This window comes from Geotrypetes seraphini, chromosome 3 (genome assembly GCF_902459505.1).
Source record: "Geotrypetes seraphini chromosome 3, aGeoSer1.1, whole genome shotgun sequence".
NCBI classification, from domain to species: domain Eukaryota; kingdom Metazoa; phylum Chordata; class Amphibia; order Gymnophiona; family Dermophiidae; genus Geotrypetes; species Geotrypetes seraphini.
The window spans coordinates 362370722-362388653 of NC_047086.1; the positions used below are offsets into that span (position 1 = coordinate 362370722).

The 17932-nt window shown below is 43.4% G+C and overlaps 1 protein-coding gene across 1 annotated transcript in view; it reads right to left on the bottom strand.

Moving 5' to 3' along the window:
• The window catches only part of THBS2 (thrombospondin 2), a 285177-nt gene that overhangs the window by 224628 nt on the left and 42617 nt on the right, over positions 1 to 17932 (bottom strand). Inside the window, exons 3-4 of the mRNA XM_033937149.1 lie at positions 4548 to 4622; positions 2609 to 3165 (exon numbers count right to left, since the gene is read on the bottom strand). Of these exons, the coding sequence (XP_033793040.1) occupies positions 2609 to 3165; positions 4548 to 4617 (627 nt within the window). The 5' untranslated portion in view covers positions 4618 to 4622. The remainder of the gene's footprint in view (positions 1 to 2608; positions 3166 to 4547; positions 4623 to 17932) is intronic.

The window sequence follows — 17932 nt, forward strand, 5'->3', positions numbered from 1 at the left end:
ATGTAGTTATAATGCACTTTTTAATCTTTTTATCTATACTTATTTTAATTTATATTGTGTTTTCCTTATTCATTAGTTTTAATGCTTGTATTAGTTACTTAGAATTTTATTATGTATGATATTATTATTATTATTATATTGTATGCTGAGTACCTATTGTGTAAACCGCTATGAACTGCTGGTTAGGCGGTATATAAAAATAAATTATTTTAATAGTGTCCCCTGAGGAAGGTGTTTTCTTATACGCCGAAACAGGGATCCTTGTTGGGACCCACCGTTTAAAATAAAGACTTTATTTTCAGTTGAAAAGACACCTTTCTTTACTTTTTTGTCTGACTGTACTCTAAGACGAGGTGTTCTTCTCTCTTTTTGGTTGCTTCAAATGGATGCACATTGCTGGTTCTCCCTACTCCGAAAAGGAATGCTTACCAAATATGCAGGTATCTGGAAGCCGCAGAATATCTTGGCACTCGTTTTGCTTCTCTGACGGTTGTTACTTAGAGTTAGAAATTAGAGGCACACAGTTTATTTCTGCTATGTTCAAGCAGAACAAATGGATTCAACAATATAAACAGACTAATACTCTTTTTTAATCCATTGAAGTTTAGTACCACAGAATATATTATTATATTATATATTAATGAATATACTGGAGATATTTCTGGTTCTGTGGTACTAAACTTCAATGAATTAAAAAAAAAGTATCAAGCAGAACAAATGTCACTTTCCTATAAATGCTTGTAATGCCTTGGAAACAGATTTCCCAAGCTCATTACATGACTGAGAGCCTAAAATTGGCAGGACTTTGATCGGCAGCTCAACGACTACCAGCAAGTAAGATCTTGCTGGCCTTCCTTCAGTTGGACTTTAACTTGTCTAGTTCTCATCATCAATTAGCCTGATAGATCATATTGAGTGAAAAATGAATGTTGGCCCATGTTTGGACTTAAATGTGCTGCCAAAGTGTGAGTATGTCTTTTTCCCTCGATCACAATAAAACTTCACTTTTCTAAAATAGTTGGAAGAAGCCCATTGGAAGGCGCTTTTACAAAGGCATTTTTACGGGTGTATGATAGCACTTGTGTGTCTTTAGGCTGGAACAGGGGTGGACAGCCTTGGTCCTCATGGCCGCAACCCAGGCCAGGTTTTCAGAATTTCCCCAATGAATATGCATGAGGCCTATTTGTACAGAATAGAGGCAGTACTTGCAAATAGATCTCATGCATTGGGGAATTCCTTGAAATCTGACTGGGTTGCGGCCCTTGAAGGCCATGGATGTCCACCCTTGTCACCAGGATGCTTATTTGTCACCAGGATGCTTATCCCTTATAACTCCTCTTGGTCTCTACGTTCGACTACTTAGAACCTCCTTACTGTTCCATCCCTGATAATTATAGGCACCAGAAGACACGACATGTTCTCGGTTATAGCCCCTCAACTGTGGAACTCATTACCACAGTATATTAGAGAAGAAAAAGACTTTTTATCTTTAAAAAAATTTGTAAAACTTACCTTTTTAAAGACGCATTCAACCTTTCATCTTCTGTCTAATGATCAGAAGTTTCAAGTCTTGAAACTATTTTACCCTTCCTCTCGTCCATTCCCTATTTTGTGTTTTTCTCTCTAACAAAGAATTGTAACTTTTCCCCCCTTTCCTCCACGACTTATGTAAGTTTTACTCAAGTCTGAAGTTACTTTGTTTGTTTATACACCCTATTTTAATAAGTTGTACATCACTTAGTAAACAAAATAAGCGATCCATCAAATACTAATAAAAACTTGAAACTTGAAATTTATTCTGTCTCTGTAAATGTTATAAAATTATCTTCTAACAGGATAATTTTATAATAGCACCGAACCTTAGCAAGAACTATTATTTACAGAAAAGTGGGTGCCTACTTTTCTATATAAAATACTAGCAGAAGTCACTAGTCTTATAAAATTAGAAAAAGTCATTAATATTTATCTTGGTTAAAGGTCTTTTTAAATATTTCCCACCCTTTCTAAGGAAAAAAATTATACGAAGGGATGCTAAGTTCTCAGCCCAACCAACTTCCCAAATTCTGAGCGTTATTTTGCCACCATAGCTGATAAGAGTGTTAACTTATTTCATTAAGTGCCAAATTTTCAGAAATGAAATTCTGTTTTGACATTGTTTCAAATCGTTGATTGAACCATATCCATGTCATTCTCTTCTTGGTTAGGCTGAGAACTTTTCAGCACCCCCTCGTAAGTACCATGGAATACCATCTATTCTTTGACTTTGATTGAATGAAAGTGTTTCTGAAAATAGAGAGGCGATGGAGAATGAAAAATTGCGTGCAGTTTTGCATTTTCAAAACTACGCCTAGTATGAGTATTATGAAGAGAAAAGGTAACCAAAGAAAAATGGAATGCACATTATTTGAAGGGAAAGTGTATCCATGGAAAAAGCTGGTGAAAAATTCTATTAGAACCTTCCCCTAACCAACTTGAGAAATGACACAAAGTTCATGGGTAAATGTATCCCTGGAATTTGCTCCAAATTGGCATTCTTTAAAATTAAATGAATTAAACAAACATGAACCCATTCCTTCAAATTCCATTGCATTCTTTTTCATTCACTTACCCTGAAATGGTTCTCTCGAATTGATCCTTTGACCACATACATTCTGCTGTTGTCACTTCTTAACTGTTCATAGAAAGATTCTTCCAGAGAGAAGCTGTCAATGAGATCACAGCCAATGTAGAGATTAAAATGTTCTCCAGTCACTTGCACTGTGATATTCTTCCATTGAGAGTCAGCTAAATCCACATCCTCCAGAGAGATAACATTCTGGAAGCCATTTGCCCAATAAACTAGGTCCAGGGTATTTGTTCGGCCGTTGGAAATAAGCTCAAACTGTCTCTGAGAGATGCCAGGGCCTTCCAGAGCAAGGATAGTACCCCTGGATTTCCTGTCCTGTTTCAAAGTAGCTGTGAGAATAAATCCCTCATTCTGCTGAATCAGTGAGACAATTTTTTTAAGTGCCTCTGAATTTACTGACGGAATATGGTCGAACCGAACAAAGCGGAGTGCTGGAATTAATGAGTCTGTACCCTGAAATAGTTTTGCTCCAATTGTATTCCGGTTAATGTTGCTGACTTTAAGTATGTCAAAAGTAGTCTCATCTTCTTTTCCACCATCTACAAAAATGTAGAACACAATGATGTCATTACACATAAAAGTTAAAGTTTGCAAAACTTCCATGGAATTTACACATGTAAATATCAGCATTTAAATATATAAATAAGTGTGTCTGTGTTTTAGAGGGGCCAAAAATCCCAATCTCCAGCCCCTACCCCAAGATCTCTAATTGCTGGTTCCTCTGTTGAGGAAAACATGGGTGGGGCCATGACCCCTATGGCCCAAACCATTCCACTGCCTATGAGAATGCAGTTTTTAAATGATATGGAAGTGCAGTGGTGTAGCGAGGGCAGGGGGGTGCCTGGGGTGGAGATGCACTTCACTGTCCCCCCCTCGCTGCGCACCCCTTCCCAAATCCCTGTACCACTGAGAACCGTATGCAGATACATCACTAGGAGCTAATTAGTATTTAAATGAGTTCTCCTAGTGATGCACAAAAGGTATCCCCCCCTCATTTCCAGTCGCCAATTACTGGCAGCTCTGGAACTGCTGGTAACGGTTCTGCATGTGGTTCTGCACAGAACAAAGGGACAACAGCAATTTAAAAAACTCACAACCTTGCTGGCAGGAGGGCCCAGAACCGGGACCCCCTGATCCCCCTCGACACCAAGCCCCCCTCCCTTCCAATCTCCCCAACTACTCCTACCACCTTAAAAAAATCCTGGTGGACTGGGGAGGAGGGGTTCAGGTCAGACCTCCCAACTCGAGGACCCTCCACCCCCCCCCCCAACACCACTGCCCGTACCTTTTGTCAAAAATCAGGCAGGAGGGATGCCCACTCCCTCCTGCCTTGAAGGGCCGCTCTTCAAAATGGCGGTGGCTCTTCCCCCCCTCTCGGTGCATCTTGGGATGCACTGGGAGGGGCTTAAGGCTCTGATTGGCTCAGGCACCTAAGGTGCTTCCTCCAGGGATCCCGTTTGCTTTAAATTAGTAGCTTCATCACATGCCCCCTGGTCCTTCTGAAGAAGAAGGGTTACCTTCAACAGCTAATCATAAAATGCATTAACCCCTCTTTTACCAAATTCAGCAGCTTGAACCGGCGTGGTAAATGCTCCAATGCCCATAGGAATTGAATGGGTATGCGGTATTCAGCTATGCGGCTTTATATAAGAGGGCCTAAGTTAGTCCAATAAAAAAGGCATCATCTATTCCCTTTATGAGGTGTTTTGTTTTTGTTTTAATTTCTATATATTACATTTAAAAGTGGACTAACACAGCCACTACACCATTTTACTTAAAATACTCAGAAAACTGTGCATATTCTAGCCTGTACATCCCTTAACTTACCTAGATGACCCTCACACAGACATTTGCATTCTACTAGTCCTCAAGATGTTGAAATTATAGGATAAAATATGAATAGTTTTATGCGTAACAGTACCTTGAGCATGTGCAGGAATCCACAAAGTTATCAAGATGTACATCCACAGCAGTATACTTTTGTGCAGCATAATTCCTATATATAAATTTTAAAAAACCAAAAAGTTAGACTTCCACCTTAGTAGGTATTTGCACAATATAATTTGCCTCTTGCTCTTTACTAGACAGTAAGAAAGGACCAATTTAATTGAAATAATATACAGTATAGTCAAATATAACAGAATATGAGATGATAGTAGAAGCTGATCAAGTTTATTAATATTTTGATGTACCGACCATCACAATTATCTGGTCGGTACACTATAATAAAAAGTTAAAAAAAAATATTTAAAATAATAAAATTATGTATAACAATGAAAAAAATTCTAAATAAAAATAGGGGGGTTAAGATCAAAACATAGACGATTACAATGGGTATGGAACAAAAGGAAAGAAAGGGGAAGGGAAAGATTTTTTTTGTTTTTTTAAATACATGGTATAAATAAAAATAAAAGGAAGGGAGGAAGGAAAGGATAAAACAAGAGGAAAAAATGGGGTATCGCTTCCTGAAAGCGTTTTTATTTTCCCATTTTTATTTTGGAACTCAGTTGGAATTTTGATTAAAAAAGTGTATTGGGTTCGAGGGGGGGTCTATTTCCTTCTTTTGAGGCCACCAATCTTTTCTCGTTTTATTCTTTTCTAACATAATGTCAAGCCTTCTAGCTCACAGGCTCATTTTAACTCTCCCCATCTTTCTCCATCACATAATCATTTATTTTCATCTCTCTACCTGTCTTCCACCCCCTTACTTCTCTCCATCTCTTTCATTTCTTTCCACATTGTCCTTCATATTCATGCAGCAAACTCTCATGATTTTCAATGCTGACTTTAGGGAAACTATGGGAGAAGATAGGAGCAAGACTGACTGAAATGTACATATTAAATAGTTCACCTACCACCAGAAAATAAGTCACAATTATTATATGTATGCCTAGAGATAATTGTAGGTAATCAAGTTTAAGTAAAGAAAATAAAATGTAAGTTCTATAAAATAAAATTCATTGTAGCTTCTCCTCAGTGGCTTAGTGAGGATGAGAGGTGCTGGGTAGAGAATGACACGGGGACAAATTTGTTCCTGTCCCCACAAGAACTCAATTTCTCTGTCCTCGTAAGTTTTGCCGCTGTCCCTGCCCCATTCCTGTAAGCTCTGCCTTAACCGCACAAGCCTCGAACACCTATGATTTTAAAGAGTTTGAGGCTTGGGCAGATGAAGACAGAGCTTGTAGCAATGGGGCGGGGACAGGAAAAGAACTCGCGGGATGGGACGGGAAAATGAGCTCCTGCAAGGATGGGGGAAAATTTGTCCCCGTGTCATTCTCTAGCGCCGGGGGTGCCCTCCCTGCCCTCTTCTCTGCCCCCCACCTTCATATGCTCCTTCCCCACCCCCTCCTGCCACTTCCCTTCCCCATATCTCTATAACATTCCTGGCATAAGCAGCAACCTCCATGCTGCTGTTGTTCCAGTGTCGGCTCTTCTTCTGATGTCACTTCCTAGGCACAGGTCCAGGAAGTGACATCAGAAGAAGAGCCGACACTGGCGCGACAGCAGTTTTGGGGGTTGCTGCTCATGCCAGAAATGTTAGAGGTAAGGGGGAAGGAAAGCGGCACGCTCACATGGCGGTGTGGAGGGGGGTAGGGGTTGGAAAAAAGGAGGACCATGCTACGGTTTTGTGAAAGAGGAGATAAGATATTTAGAAGTGATGTTAGATTCTTCTCTTTTGGTTGTGAAAGGTATTTTTTATAAATTGAGGGCTCCTTTTACTAAACCATGGTAGAGCTTCCTACCGTGGGCTGACGAGGTAAATGCTTCCAACGCTCTTTCAATTCCTATGAGCATCGGAGCATTTACCTCACCAGCCTGTGGTAAGAAGCTCTACCATGGTTTGTCATACTTCTCACCATTTTCTCTCTCTATTACTTCTTGAGCTTTCCCAACTTTCTCCACACCATTTGTTTCCTCTTACCTATCCATCACCTTTACTGTTTCATTCATTCTCCATCTTCCCTTCTACAGTTCCCTACCTTACTTTCACATCTTTCTTCATTGCCTCTCTCCCCAAACCTTTGTCCAGTTCTCTAATATTTCCTGTGACAATCCTGCATCCCCGAGGCTTGTCACAGAGGGATATAAAAGGATTTACAAACCCCGGTGCAGAAGGGCTGGCCAAGTCAGGAGCACATCAGCTGACTATCCTGTGGACAGTGAGGAAGAAATGGAAGTGGAACAGAAAAGCTGCAGCTTCCCTAATGCTGCCCTTAAGCCAGGCAGGAAAGTTCTGCCTTGCTGCCATCTAGGTCCTGTTGGGCAGAAGGCGGATCAGCAGGGCAGTGGAGTACCAAGGGGAGGGTTGGGGGGGACATCCTCCCCAGGTGCAAGGCCCGAGGGGGTGTACAGCTGGCCACTTACCGGGGAATAGGCTGCCGCCAGGGAAAGGCTGCCATTGCCGTCATCAGAAAGAAGCCGGTGCTGAATTCTCCCTCCCTGCTTCTCTTCCCTGAGCCGAGCAACTCTAGCTGTCCAATGTCAATTCTGACTTCGGAGAGGATGTTCTGGGCCAGCCAATCGCTGCCTGGCTGGCCCGGAACGTCTTCTCCGACGTTAGAATTGACGTCGGGCAGCCAGAGTTGGTCGGCCCGTGGGAAAAGAACGAGGGCGAATTCGGCGCCGGCCTGTTTCCGATGGCCAGTGGCAGCCTTTCCCTGGTGGTGGTGGCAGCAAGGTTGTGGTAGCGGCGGTGGCATGGGGGAGGGAAGGGAGAAAGAAAGAAAGAAAGGGGGGGAGCCTGTGAGCCAGAAAGAAAGCAAGGGGGGGGGGACAGGGATCCAGAAAGAAAGAAAGAAAGGGGGCAGGGTGAAAGAAAGAAAAAAAATGGGGCATGGGGAAAGAGAGAGAAAGACAGACATAGAGAAAGAAAGGGGGCATGGAGAGAGAAAGAAAGAAGGGGGCAGGGTGAAAGAAAGAAATGGGGCACGGAGAGTGAGAGAAAGACAGACAGACAGAAAGAAAGGGGGCACGGAGAGAGAAAGAAAGAAGGGGACAGGATGAAACAAAGAAAAAGTTAGGGGAGGGAATGAGGTCTGAAGGAGAGGAAGCATACAGGAGGCTGAAAGAAGGGAAGAAATATGGTGATGGTTTCCCGCGGTTATCCGTGGAGATGGGGACATATTCTTTCTCCAAATTATTCTCACATACTTTAGAACCATTCTCATGTGTGAATGGCATTTAGATGTGTAAATTGTAAAAACTGGACTATTTACACATGGTGATGCTCACCATACAAATATTTTGACAGGAAGCACGGTATAGGTGGGAAGAGAGAGTGGTTTGGGTGGGCTCAATACAACAACATAGATTCCACATCATTTCTCTGCAAGAGGCAATTCCCTTCAAACCCCAAAAAGCTTTATTTGGAACTAGTGTTTAAGCCCGTTACATTAAAGGGTGCTAGAATAGATATGTAGAATTTCTTTCTGTCTCTCTCCCTGCCCCGTCTTTCTTTCTGTCTCTCTCCCTGCCCCCATCTTTCTTTCTTTCTCTCTTTCTTTCTTTCTGTCTGTCTCTCTTCCTGCCTCGTCTTTCTTTCTTTCTGTCTGTCTCTCTCCCTGCACCGTCTTTCTTTCTTTCTTTCTCTCTTTCTTTCTGTCTGTCTCTCTCCCTGCCCCGTCTTTCTTTCTTTCTTTCTTTCTCTCTTTCTTTCTGTCTGTCTCTCTCCCTGCCCCGTCTTTCTTTCTGTCTCTCTCCCTGCCCCTGAAGTGATGCGGCAGAGGAAAGGCCCTGCCAGGGCTTGCCGCAAACAGCCTGTTTACAACGCTGCCACTGCTGCTTTGGGCAAGGAATGGGGGGTTGGCGGATCAGGGCTGCTGCTACTGCGTTGAACCACTTCCCTACTTGACAGTTCATCCCTGAGATAGTTCCTCCCGCTCAGCAGTTCCTCTACTGCGCATGCGGAGGCACGGAAGCATGGCATTTCAAGTGCGTATGGTTTAGATACCACTGGGTTAGTTCACTTAAGTATTTTTTCCAATCTAATTACTTTTGCCTGCAGAGCAACTTTTTGAGCTTATGTCTATTTTTTTTGCCTGCTGGCTAGGGATGTGATCTGACCTTTCATACAGGCACTGGCAGTCTCCCAGAATGCAAAAATGCTCATTTTAGGGATGTCATTAAACTTTTCTCATGTTCTTGTCAAGCTGTGCATTTGTCAAAATAAAGCTATTTAAATTTCATCTCATAGATGGTTTATCACTTTGGACACTATACAGTTTTAAGGAGACAGAGGCATTATCAGAGATTAAGACGAGCTTGACTGAACAGGCCTAAATTTCTTGGTGTAGTTCCCGAGAGACTAGCCAAAAGTCTACAGTATATGTGAGCATACAGTTGAATTACAAGCATGTATATTGAAACTTCAATCTTGGGCCCTTATTGTGCAAATGAAGCTGAATGAGCCCAAAACAAAACTACTTTGGCTTGGCCCAAAACTAGATCAACTACCTTCGTCCATCTCATTGCCTTCTGGATCTTCACTGCAGATTGAATTCTCAAGTAAAGTTTTGGGTGTCTTTATAGACTCAACACTTTCATTTAATGACCATCTTAATTCTCTGGTAAAAAAAAAATGTTTCTTTAGTCTCCATATGCTGAGGAAAGTGAGATCCTTTTTCCACCAACAATATTTTGTTGTCCTTGTGCGATTTTGAAATTGGATTATTGCATTTCGGTCTATTTAAGTCTAACCAAGAAAAGTCTTCAAAGACTTCAACAGATCCAGAATACTGCGGCTAGGTTGATCTTTGCAAAAAGCAAATTTGATCATGCTTCCCCGCTTTTGTTAAAACTTCACTGGCTCCCAGTACCGTATTTTCACACATATAACGCGCGCGTTATACGCGTTTTTACCTACCGCGCATACCCCTCGCGTGTTATACGCGTGAGCGCGGTATACAAAAATTTTTTTACATAGTTCCCACCCCGCCCGACGCCCGATTCACCCCCCCCAGCAGGACCGCTCGCACCCCCACCCCGAACGACCGCTCGCACGCGCTCCCACCCGCACCCGCATCCACGATCGGAGCAAGAGGGAGCCCAAGCCCTCTTGCCCGGCCGACTCCCCAACTCCCCGACAATATCGGGCCAGGAGGGAGCCCAAACCCTCCTGGCCACGGCGACCCCCTACCCCCACCCCCCACCCCGCACTACATTACGGGCAGGAGGGATCCCAGGCCCTCCTGCCCTCGACGCAAACCCCCCTCCCTCCAACGACCGACCCCCCCCAAGAACCTCCGACCGCCCCCCCAGCCGACCCGCGACCCCCCTGGCCGACCCCCACGACACCCCCACCCCCCTTCGCCGTACCTTTGGTAGTTGGCCGGACAGACGGGAGCCAAACCCGCCTGTCCGGCAGGCAGCCAACGACGGAATGAGGCCGGATTGGCCCATCCGTCCCAAAGCTCCGCCTACTGGTGGGGCCTAAGGCGCGTGGGCCAATCAGAATAGGCCCTGGAGCCTTAGGTCCCACCTGGGGGCGTGGCCTGAGGCACATGGGCCCAACCCGACCATGTGCCTCAGGCCGCGCCCCCAGGTGGGACCTAAGGCTCCAGGGCGGGTGAACGGAGAGTCGGGACAGCGCACGGAGAGTCGGGGCAGTGCACGGAAAGTCAGGGCAGGTGAACGGAGAGTCAGGACAGCGCACGGAGAGGCGTGGCAGTGCACGGAAAGTCAGGGAGGGTGAACGGAGAGTCGGGACAGCGCACGGAGAGGCGAGGCAGTGCACAGAAAGTCAGGGAGGGTGAACGGAGAGTCGGGACAGCGCACGGAGAGTCGGGGCAGTGCACGGAAAGTCAGGGAGGGTGAACGGAGAGTCGGGACAGCGCACGGAGAGTCGGGGAGGGCGAAAGGAGAGTCGGGGTGGCCAGAGGAGAGTCGGGGCGGGCGAAAGGACAGTCGGGCTGCATGCGTGTTATACGCGTGAGCGCGGTATACAAAAGTTTTTGTACATAAAATCGTGGTTTCTGCGCGCTATACCCGTGTACGCGTTTTACACGGGTGTGCGTTATCTGCGTGAAAATACGGTAATCTCTAGGGTTTACTTTAAATGTGCTTGCCTAACATTTAAGATCTTGAATGGCACTCTTCTTCCTCTAATTCCTCTATCTTGGAATTCTGCGAGACCTGATATTACCGGATCTATCCAAAAGCTTAAATGATCTTTCCCCTCGTAAAAAGGCATTACTACATTGAAAAATTTGGGAAATCTCTTTACTTTAAAATCATTGAGCTTTGGAATAATTTTCCTGTCCAGCTGTGTAACTTGGGCTCTTTCCAATTATTTCGAAAACGTGGCTATTTTCAAGAATGTAAATTCTGCTGCTCTCTATATAATCACTAATTCTTATTATACTTTCCTTTCTTTAAAACTCCTATAAACTGTGCCGAGCTCTATCTCTATAGAGAAGATGCAGAATATAAGCTTAAGGTTTAGCTTAGTTTCTTTCCCCATTATGAAGATAATGCCATGCATCTAGCAGTCCAAAGTCAAAATATGCCTTCTTAAGTAGAAAATACTTCTTTGTAGCCATTCTACATCTAAATGTAGAAAATAATATACTAGGGATGTGCATTCATTTGAAACAGCATGGTTTTAAACACTGACCATCACCAGCTAACATATTTAGGCCTTGGCTGATATGGGCTGGAACACCCAGATATCCTTCTGCCATTTTCATTCTTCCTCCTCTCCTGAAACTCCCCTGTTGATTATTACCTACCTCCCAAACCTTTTCCCCAAGACCCCCCCCCCCCCCCCCCGAGATGTCTATCCCCCAGGATCATATCCCCTTCAGAGTCTACTTACATCCCTGGTGGTCCAGGGGGTTATGTTTCAAGTTAAAATGAACCTTAAAATGGCTGCCATGAGCTCCAGTGGTAGTCTCAAGGGAGGCCCTCTATAGGGTACGGATGATCTTAGAGGGGGTCGATTTCAGGGTGATGTTTGGAAGGCAAGTCACAATCAGAAGGGGGCTTTGGAAGGGGATTCTGATCACAGGAGGGGGGAACAAAATGGAGGGGAGTTTATGCAATAGCAGACACTACCCAGAAGCTGTGCTTTTGCCCATCGATATTCAGCGATGGCACCACTTAGCTAAGCGACCAAAGCTAGGACTGCTTTTTATGCAGTTCTATTTGGCCACTTAACTATGTGAGCACCAGCTCTGAATATTGCTGCCACTCTCATAGTTCCCAGCTCCTCCCCTTTTCCTTTTGCAATAGCCAGTCTGGTTACGTGCCGCTGAAAATTGGCAGCCTGTCCTCTGAGCGCAATTTATGCAGGCAGGAGCCTTTCCTGCCCGTTTAAATCGCTTTTGGTATGGACCGGCATATTTGTAGCCTGAAAAGTGGCGAGTGTACATTATTTGGAAAGCGCACAAACTCATTTTTCACAGTCTGTACTGCTAAGAATTTGTGCATGCTTTTCATGAAGAACACGCATCCTTCATGAAAACTGTAAACTATTTGCAAAGAGAGAATGTCTGATTAAAAAGCAGTAGTCACTCTTTGCAGATAGCGCGCATTATTTGTGACCTTGCCCCTTGAAATGAAAATTATTAAAAATAAAAAACAGAACAAACAAAAATTTGTTTAAATGACTTGGGAAACTATAAGAAGTTCAGATAAGAAAATTCAGAAAAGACAACTTTCTTCGTTGCTTCGCCACATCCGCTTGACACCAAATCACCACTATGTATCAATAATCTTAATTACCCTATCCAACCTACCATAAAGATACTAGGTGTAACTTTGGATCAGTGCCTAACCATGAGAGACCAGGTGGACTCCTTGATCAGAAAGGGATTTTTCACTCTCTGGAAACTCAGATCCATTAAAGCTTATTTCGATACAGCGGCATTCAGAACCCTAGTCCAATCCCTCGTACTGAGTCTACTTGACTACTGTAACATCGCCCATTTAGCAATTTCCCAAAAGAACATGCAGCGTTTACAATTGATGCAAAATGCAGCGGTCAAACTGATCTTTGGGCTGAGGAAGTTTGACCACGTGACACCCTACTACCGGCAGCTGCATTGGCTGCCAATGGAGGCGCGCGTAAAGTTTAAATTTGCCTGCTTCTCCTTCAAAACACTACACGGACTTGCCCCTAAATATATAACTGACCTTTTCGTCTTCTCAGTCAACAGACACAAGAGAAGCTCACATTCCAACTTTGTTTCCCCCCCAGTGAGAGGTTGTAAACTGAAAAAACACCATGAACATCTTCTCTCGCACCAAGCAGCATCATGGGGTAAAGACCTAGAACAATTGCTTTCATCCACTACTTATGAGGAATTTAGGAAACTTCTGAAAACACACTTGTTCCTAAAGTATCTAGACAATTGATCCTCTCTTCTCTCTCCCCTTTATAGAGATTAACTTGTTCTATTGATCACTCTCCTCAAAAATGGATTTCCTGTCCTATTAACCCTCTTTCTTCCTCCCCTCTTAAAGTCAATCAATTTGTACCTTTGCTTAATCTTTGTAAACCGCATAAAACTTCACGGTATTGCAGTATATAAGCTGTTATTATTATTATTATAAGAACTAACCAGGAGAACCAACCAGTGCCTAACATGTAAAAAGAAGAACCTTTGATAATAAAAGTGTGCTAATACAGTCACCATGTCATTCTCTAATAGAAACTGAAATACAAGATATTAGAGATGTTTCAATGGCATGCTGTTTAGCAATTTGCAGTGGAGGTATAGATGTATGGTGATTTATAGTTTATTACTCCAGTTCCTCTTTTTTGAAAAGTTTGTTTGTTAATACAGAGATATCAGAGGTGCATATTTCTCAAAGTTGACAATTTCCAATTAATAAATTCAAAAGCACTTTTTTATTTTTGTTATCTGATTGTTTTACTTTTCTATTCACTTTGATCCCAATGTCTCTTTTCTGCTTTTATCTGTTTTTTTCATTGACTTTCAAGGGTCTCATGCCTACTTTACATCTCTTTTCTCTCTATAGCCACCATCCACCTTCCCTCTGTGTTCCATCTGTGTCACTGTCCCTATCATTCCCCATTGTTTAGTATTTTTCCTCTGTGTTCCTATCCTGCCCCCATATCACTGCACAACAAAGTTTTTGCTTCCTGAACACTGCTGGGTGTTTCTTATAGAATTTTGGGTGCTGATCATGAATATTACATCAAAAATTACCCATCACGTACCATTTCAGAGAAATCTTCAATTTTGTCGTGATTTTTTCTTATATTTGGATGCAAACAATTTTTTCTCCCATAAGTGTCTTATCAACAACGGTTTGTGCCACCTGGGTATGTCCATGCATAAAATCTAGCCAGGTTGGAAGCTGTTTTATGGAAGATGACATCCTGGGCATGTCTGGGCAGGTCTGAACGAGCTTGCGCTGTCTCACCATGCTATAATGGTGGCTTCCATACACCGATCCTGCTCATTTGGTTAATATAGATAGTCCGTGTGTGTATATAGTATCAGTATAGTAAAGTATAGTAGTATAGTAGCTGTAGCAATATAACAGTAAGTAAGCTTGATGCTATAGACGTTTTGGTGTCGGGCAATATGTCTCGTCGGTGTCGTAACAGCCGCGACACATTCTGCTATATCTGTGGGGAATATACACTTACGCCTCAGAGACGTTCGATGACTGCCCTTGTAAAGAAAGCCTATCATCTGTATTTTGGCTGCAAAATAGGTGATCAAGACAAGCAATGGGCGCCTCACATTTGCTGTGCGACATGTGCTGTTAGTCTGAGAGCCTGGCTCAGAGGTACTCGAAAGACGATGCCATTTGCTGTTCCGATGATATGGCGAGAACAGAAAGACCATGTGACGGACTGTTATTTCTGTTTGACTAATGTGTCTGGTTTCTCTGCCAAAAACAAGAAGTCAATTGAATATCCTAATCTGCCTTCAGCAATGAGACCCATGCCACATGATGACAGTCTTCCAGTTCCGAAACCACCAGAGGATTGGACCTTAGACGAACCAGATGAAGAAACTGCAGTGCAGGGTTCTAACAGTGACATTGACCCGGATTTTGAACCATCCTCATCAGGCGATCCACATCTGATAACACAGTCCGAATTGAACGATTTGGTCAGAGATTTGGGTCTGTCAAAAGCAAAAGCTGAGCTGCTAGGTTCGAGACTGCAGGAATGGTGTTTGCTATCACCAGGTACGAAAATTTCTGTGTTTCGAGACCGGCATCATGATATAACCAAATTTTTTGCACAAGTCGACAGTCTCTGTTTCTGTTGTGACATTGAAGGATTGTTCTCGGTCTTTGGTTGTGATCACAACCCGGAAGAGTGGCGTCTTTTCATTGATTCGTCAATGTTAAGCCTGAAAGCTGTTCTGTTGCACAATGGCAACGTTTATCCTTCAGTACCTGTTGGCTATGCAGCACATATGAAAGAAACATATGAGAATATGGAAATGTTACTAAAGTATGTCCAGTATACCAGGTATAACTGGAATATCTGTGGAGACCTCAAAGTCGTTGCTCTGTTACTAGGACTGCAGCTTGGCTATACAAAGTACTGCTGTTTCATCTGCGAATGGGACAGCCGAGACAGAGAGTCGCACTATTCTAGAAAGAACTGGCCACTCCGTAAAAAGTTAGTTCCAGGACAGAAAAATGTAGCACATGAATCGCTTGTTGACCCGACAAAGATATTTTTGCCTCCTCTTCACATTAAACTGGGACTCATGAAGAATTTTGTGAAAGCAATGAACAAGGAAGGGGAAGGTTTTCGTTATTTAAGACAGATGTTCCCAAGAATAACTGATGCCAAGATCAAAGAGGGTATTTTTGTTGGCCCCCAGATCAGACATGTTATGAGTGACAAGCGATTTGAAGATCTGTTAGTTGGGCCGGAAAAAATTGGCTGGAAAGCCTTGAAAGACGTTGTTGACAATTTTCTGGGCAATTACAGAGCCCCAAACTACATTCAGCTGGTAGACAAACTTCTCAAAGCATACAAGAGAATGAAGTGCAATATGTCACTCAAGATTCATTTCCTCCATTCACACTTGGACTTCTTCCCCGCAAATCTCGGTGCTGTGAGTGACGAGCACGGTGAAAGGTTTCATCAAGACATAGCTACGATGGAGAAACGATACCAGGGCAATTGGAATCCGTCAATGCTTGCCGACTATTGTTGGATGCTACAACGTGATGCACCAGACACTGAATATAAAAGAAACTCGGGAGCAAAACACTTTTAATTCTGTTTCATTTAGTCGCTTGTGCGAAACGTAAACTTGACTATATATTTTATTGTCAGTAAACATAAAAATGTCTATTTCTCATAGTTCTTACGTGATGCAGTAAAACCAAAACCATATTTGAGCATACCAAGTTGGTACCTGTCATAATCACCAAAAACTTTTCAGGAATCAAGACTTAACCAAAAAATTGTTGTGCAGTGTATTCAGCATCTCCCCATCTTGTTTCATCCAGCTTCTCTCCTCGGTGTCTCCATATCTCTCACTGTGTCCATTATTTCCCCTCTGTATCTTTATATTTCCTCCACTGCTAGCATTTCTTCTCTGTCCCTCCCCGGGTCCAGCTGCTCCCCTCACTCTTTTACTTTCCTCCCATAACTCCCACCCTGAGGTTAGCATTTCTCCCTCTCTTCTCTGCCTTTTCTGACCCCCACTACCCACCTTAGGGCCAACATCTCATTTTCTCTCACCTGCTCTTGCAGTGCAGCATGTCTCTCCCCTTCCCTTCCTTGGTCCAGTGCCTTTCTCCAGGGTTCTCTCTCTCACCCCTCCCCTGGTCTAGCACCTCTCCCTTTATATTTTTCCCCTCCCCTAGGTCCAACATCTCTCTCTCTCTCCACTCTTTACCCCCACCCACCCATTCTAGCATAGTTCCTTCTCCCCTGGTCTAGTCTCTTTCTCTGTTCTCTCCCTTCTTCCTCCTCCCCAGGCAGGCAGCAGTGAAAAATTAATGCTGCTTTTGGGTGGCCCTGGGTATTTCCCTCTGCTGTGTCACATCTATAGGAAGTTACATCATTGGAGGTGGGATGCAGCAGAGGGAAAGTGTCGGACGTATCCCGCCTTCATTGCTACTGGTTACCCTACATAAGTTTGACGGATTATTTGGAGGGAAGGGGAGGGGAGTATGCAGGGAAAGATGCTGGCGTCATGGGAGGGAGGAAGAGAAGTGGAGAGGAATGGAGAAAGAGAGATATTGGACCATAAGGTCAGTGATCTGGGAACCAAATAGGAGGCCAATTTAGTCCAGCAAAAATCCTTTCAATGATTAATCACCAGAAGTTTCAGTCCAGTTGCTATGGATGAGAGATTCACCAGCAGTGCTGGCAGTTTTATTGTACAAGATATGAGTTATTGTAGTTAGGAGGGAAGATAGCTACCACATGAACTTTGGGATTTCAGGAGTTGGAGGGGGGGAGCAGTAAAATATTAGGTACTGTCATTTAAAGATAAACGGATAGACAGCAAATATTGAGATTAACTCTATGAATCTGATTTCCTACACCATTTTCCTTTAAGATTTAATATAAGGAAGCTAAGTGTATGGAGAAACTTAGAATTTACCCAACAGAGCAGCCTCGGACTTTGGCGGACAATTTGTGATGCCTTTGTACTACAGCAGTCTGGAATGTTTGAACAGGGAAAGGCTTCCATTTCTGGGTTTTGTGAAGTCTGCCTAGCTGGGCTTTGAGTCATGACTGATGCTGACAAAGTCACGTTCTGGAGACCGTCGTCATCAGTCTCCACTTTGAAAGGTAAACCTAGTTCAAGGCTGGTGAGTATATCTAAATCTAGTTGGATGAAACCTGCTGGGATCACTATGGATTCATTATGGAATGTGTTGGTGTGGCTGAAGTTACCCACATCAAAGGGCTTCTCTGAGATGGCTATTCTTAAAAGGTTCGTTCAACAGCTGTCACAACAACAGGGCTGTTATCCTTGGAGTACAAGGAGAAAGCTGGAGTGCGAGAGAAGGGTGTGGCTGAAATGAAAACCTGTGAAGCTGCATTTTGCTAAAAAGGTTCTCCATGGGAAACGGGTTATCCAGATCAGGATGTTCATATTTCCTCCCAGGATTTTTCAAAAGTCTCTGCTGAATATGAATCTTTTTTTTTTTAAACAAAAGGACATAGATGTGCGTGAATACTTGCCAGCATTAAAGCTAGAGCTACCGTTTTAGAAACCTACACGTGAAGAAAAAGAATAGCATCATGTGGGGCTTCGTGGAAGTAATTCTTTAAAGAAGTCACCAACATTTAGGCACCATGAACGTGCAAAAATGACCAGAATCTCGTATAGCACATGCGCA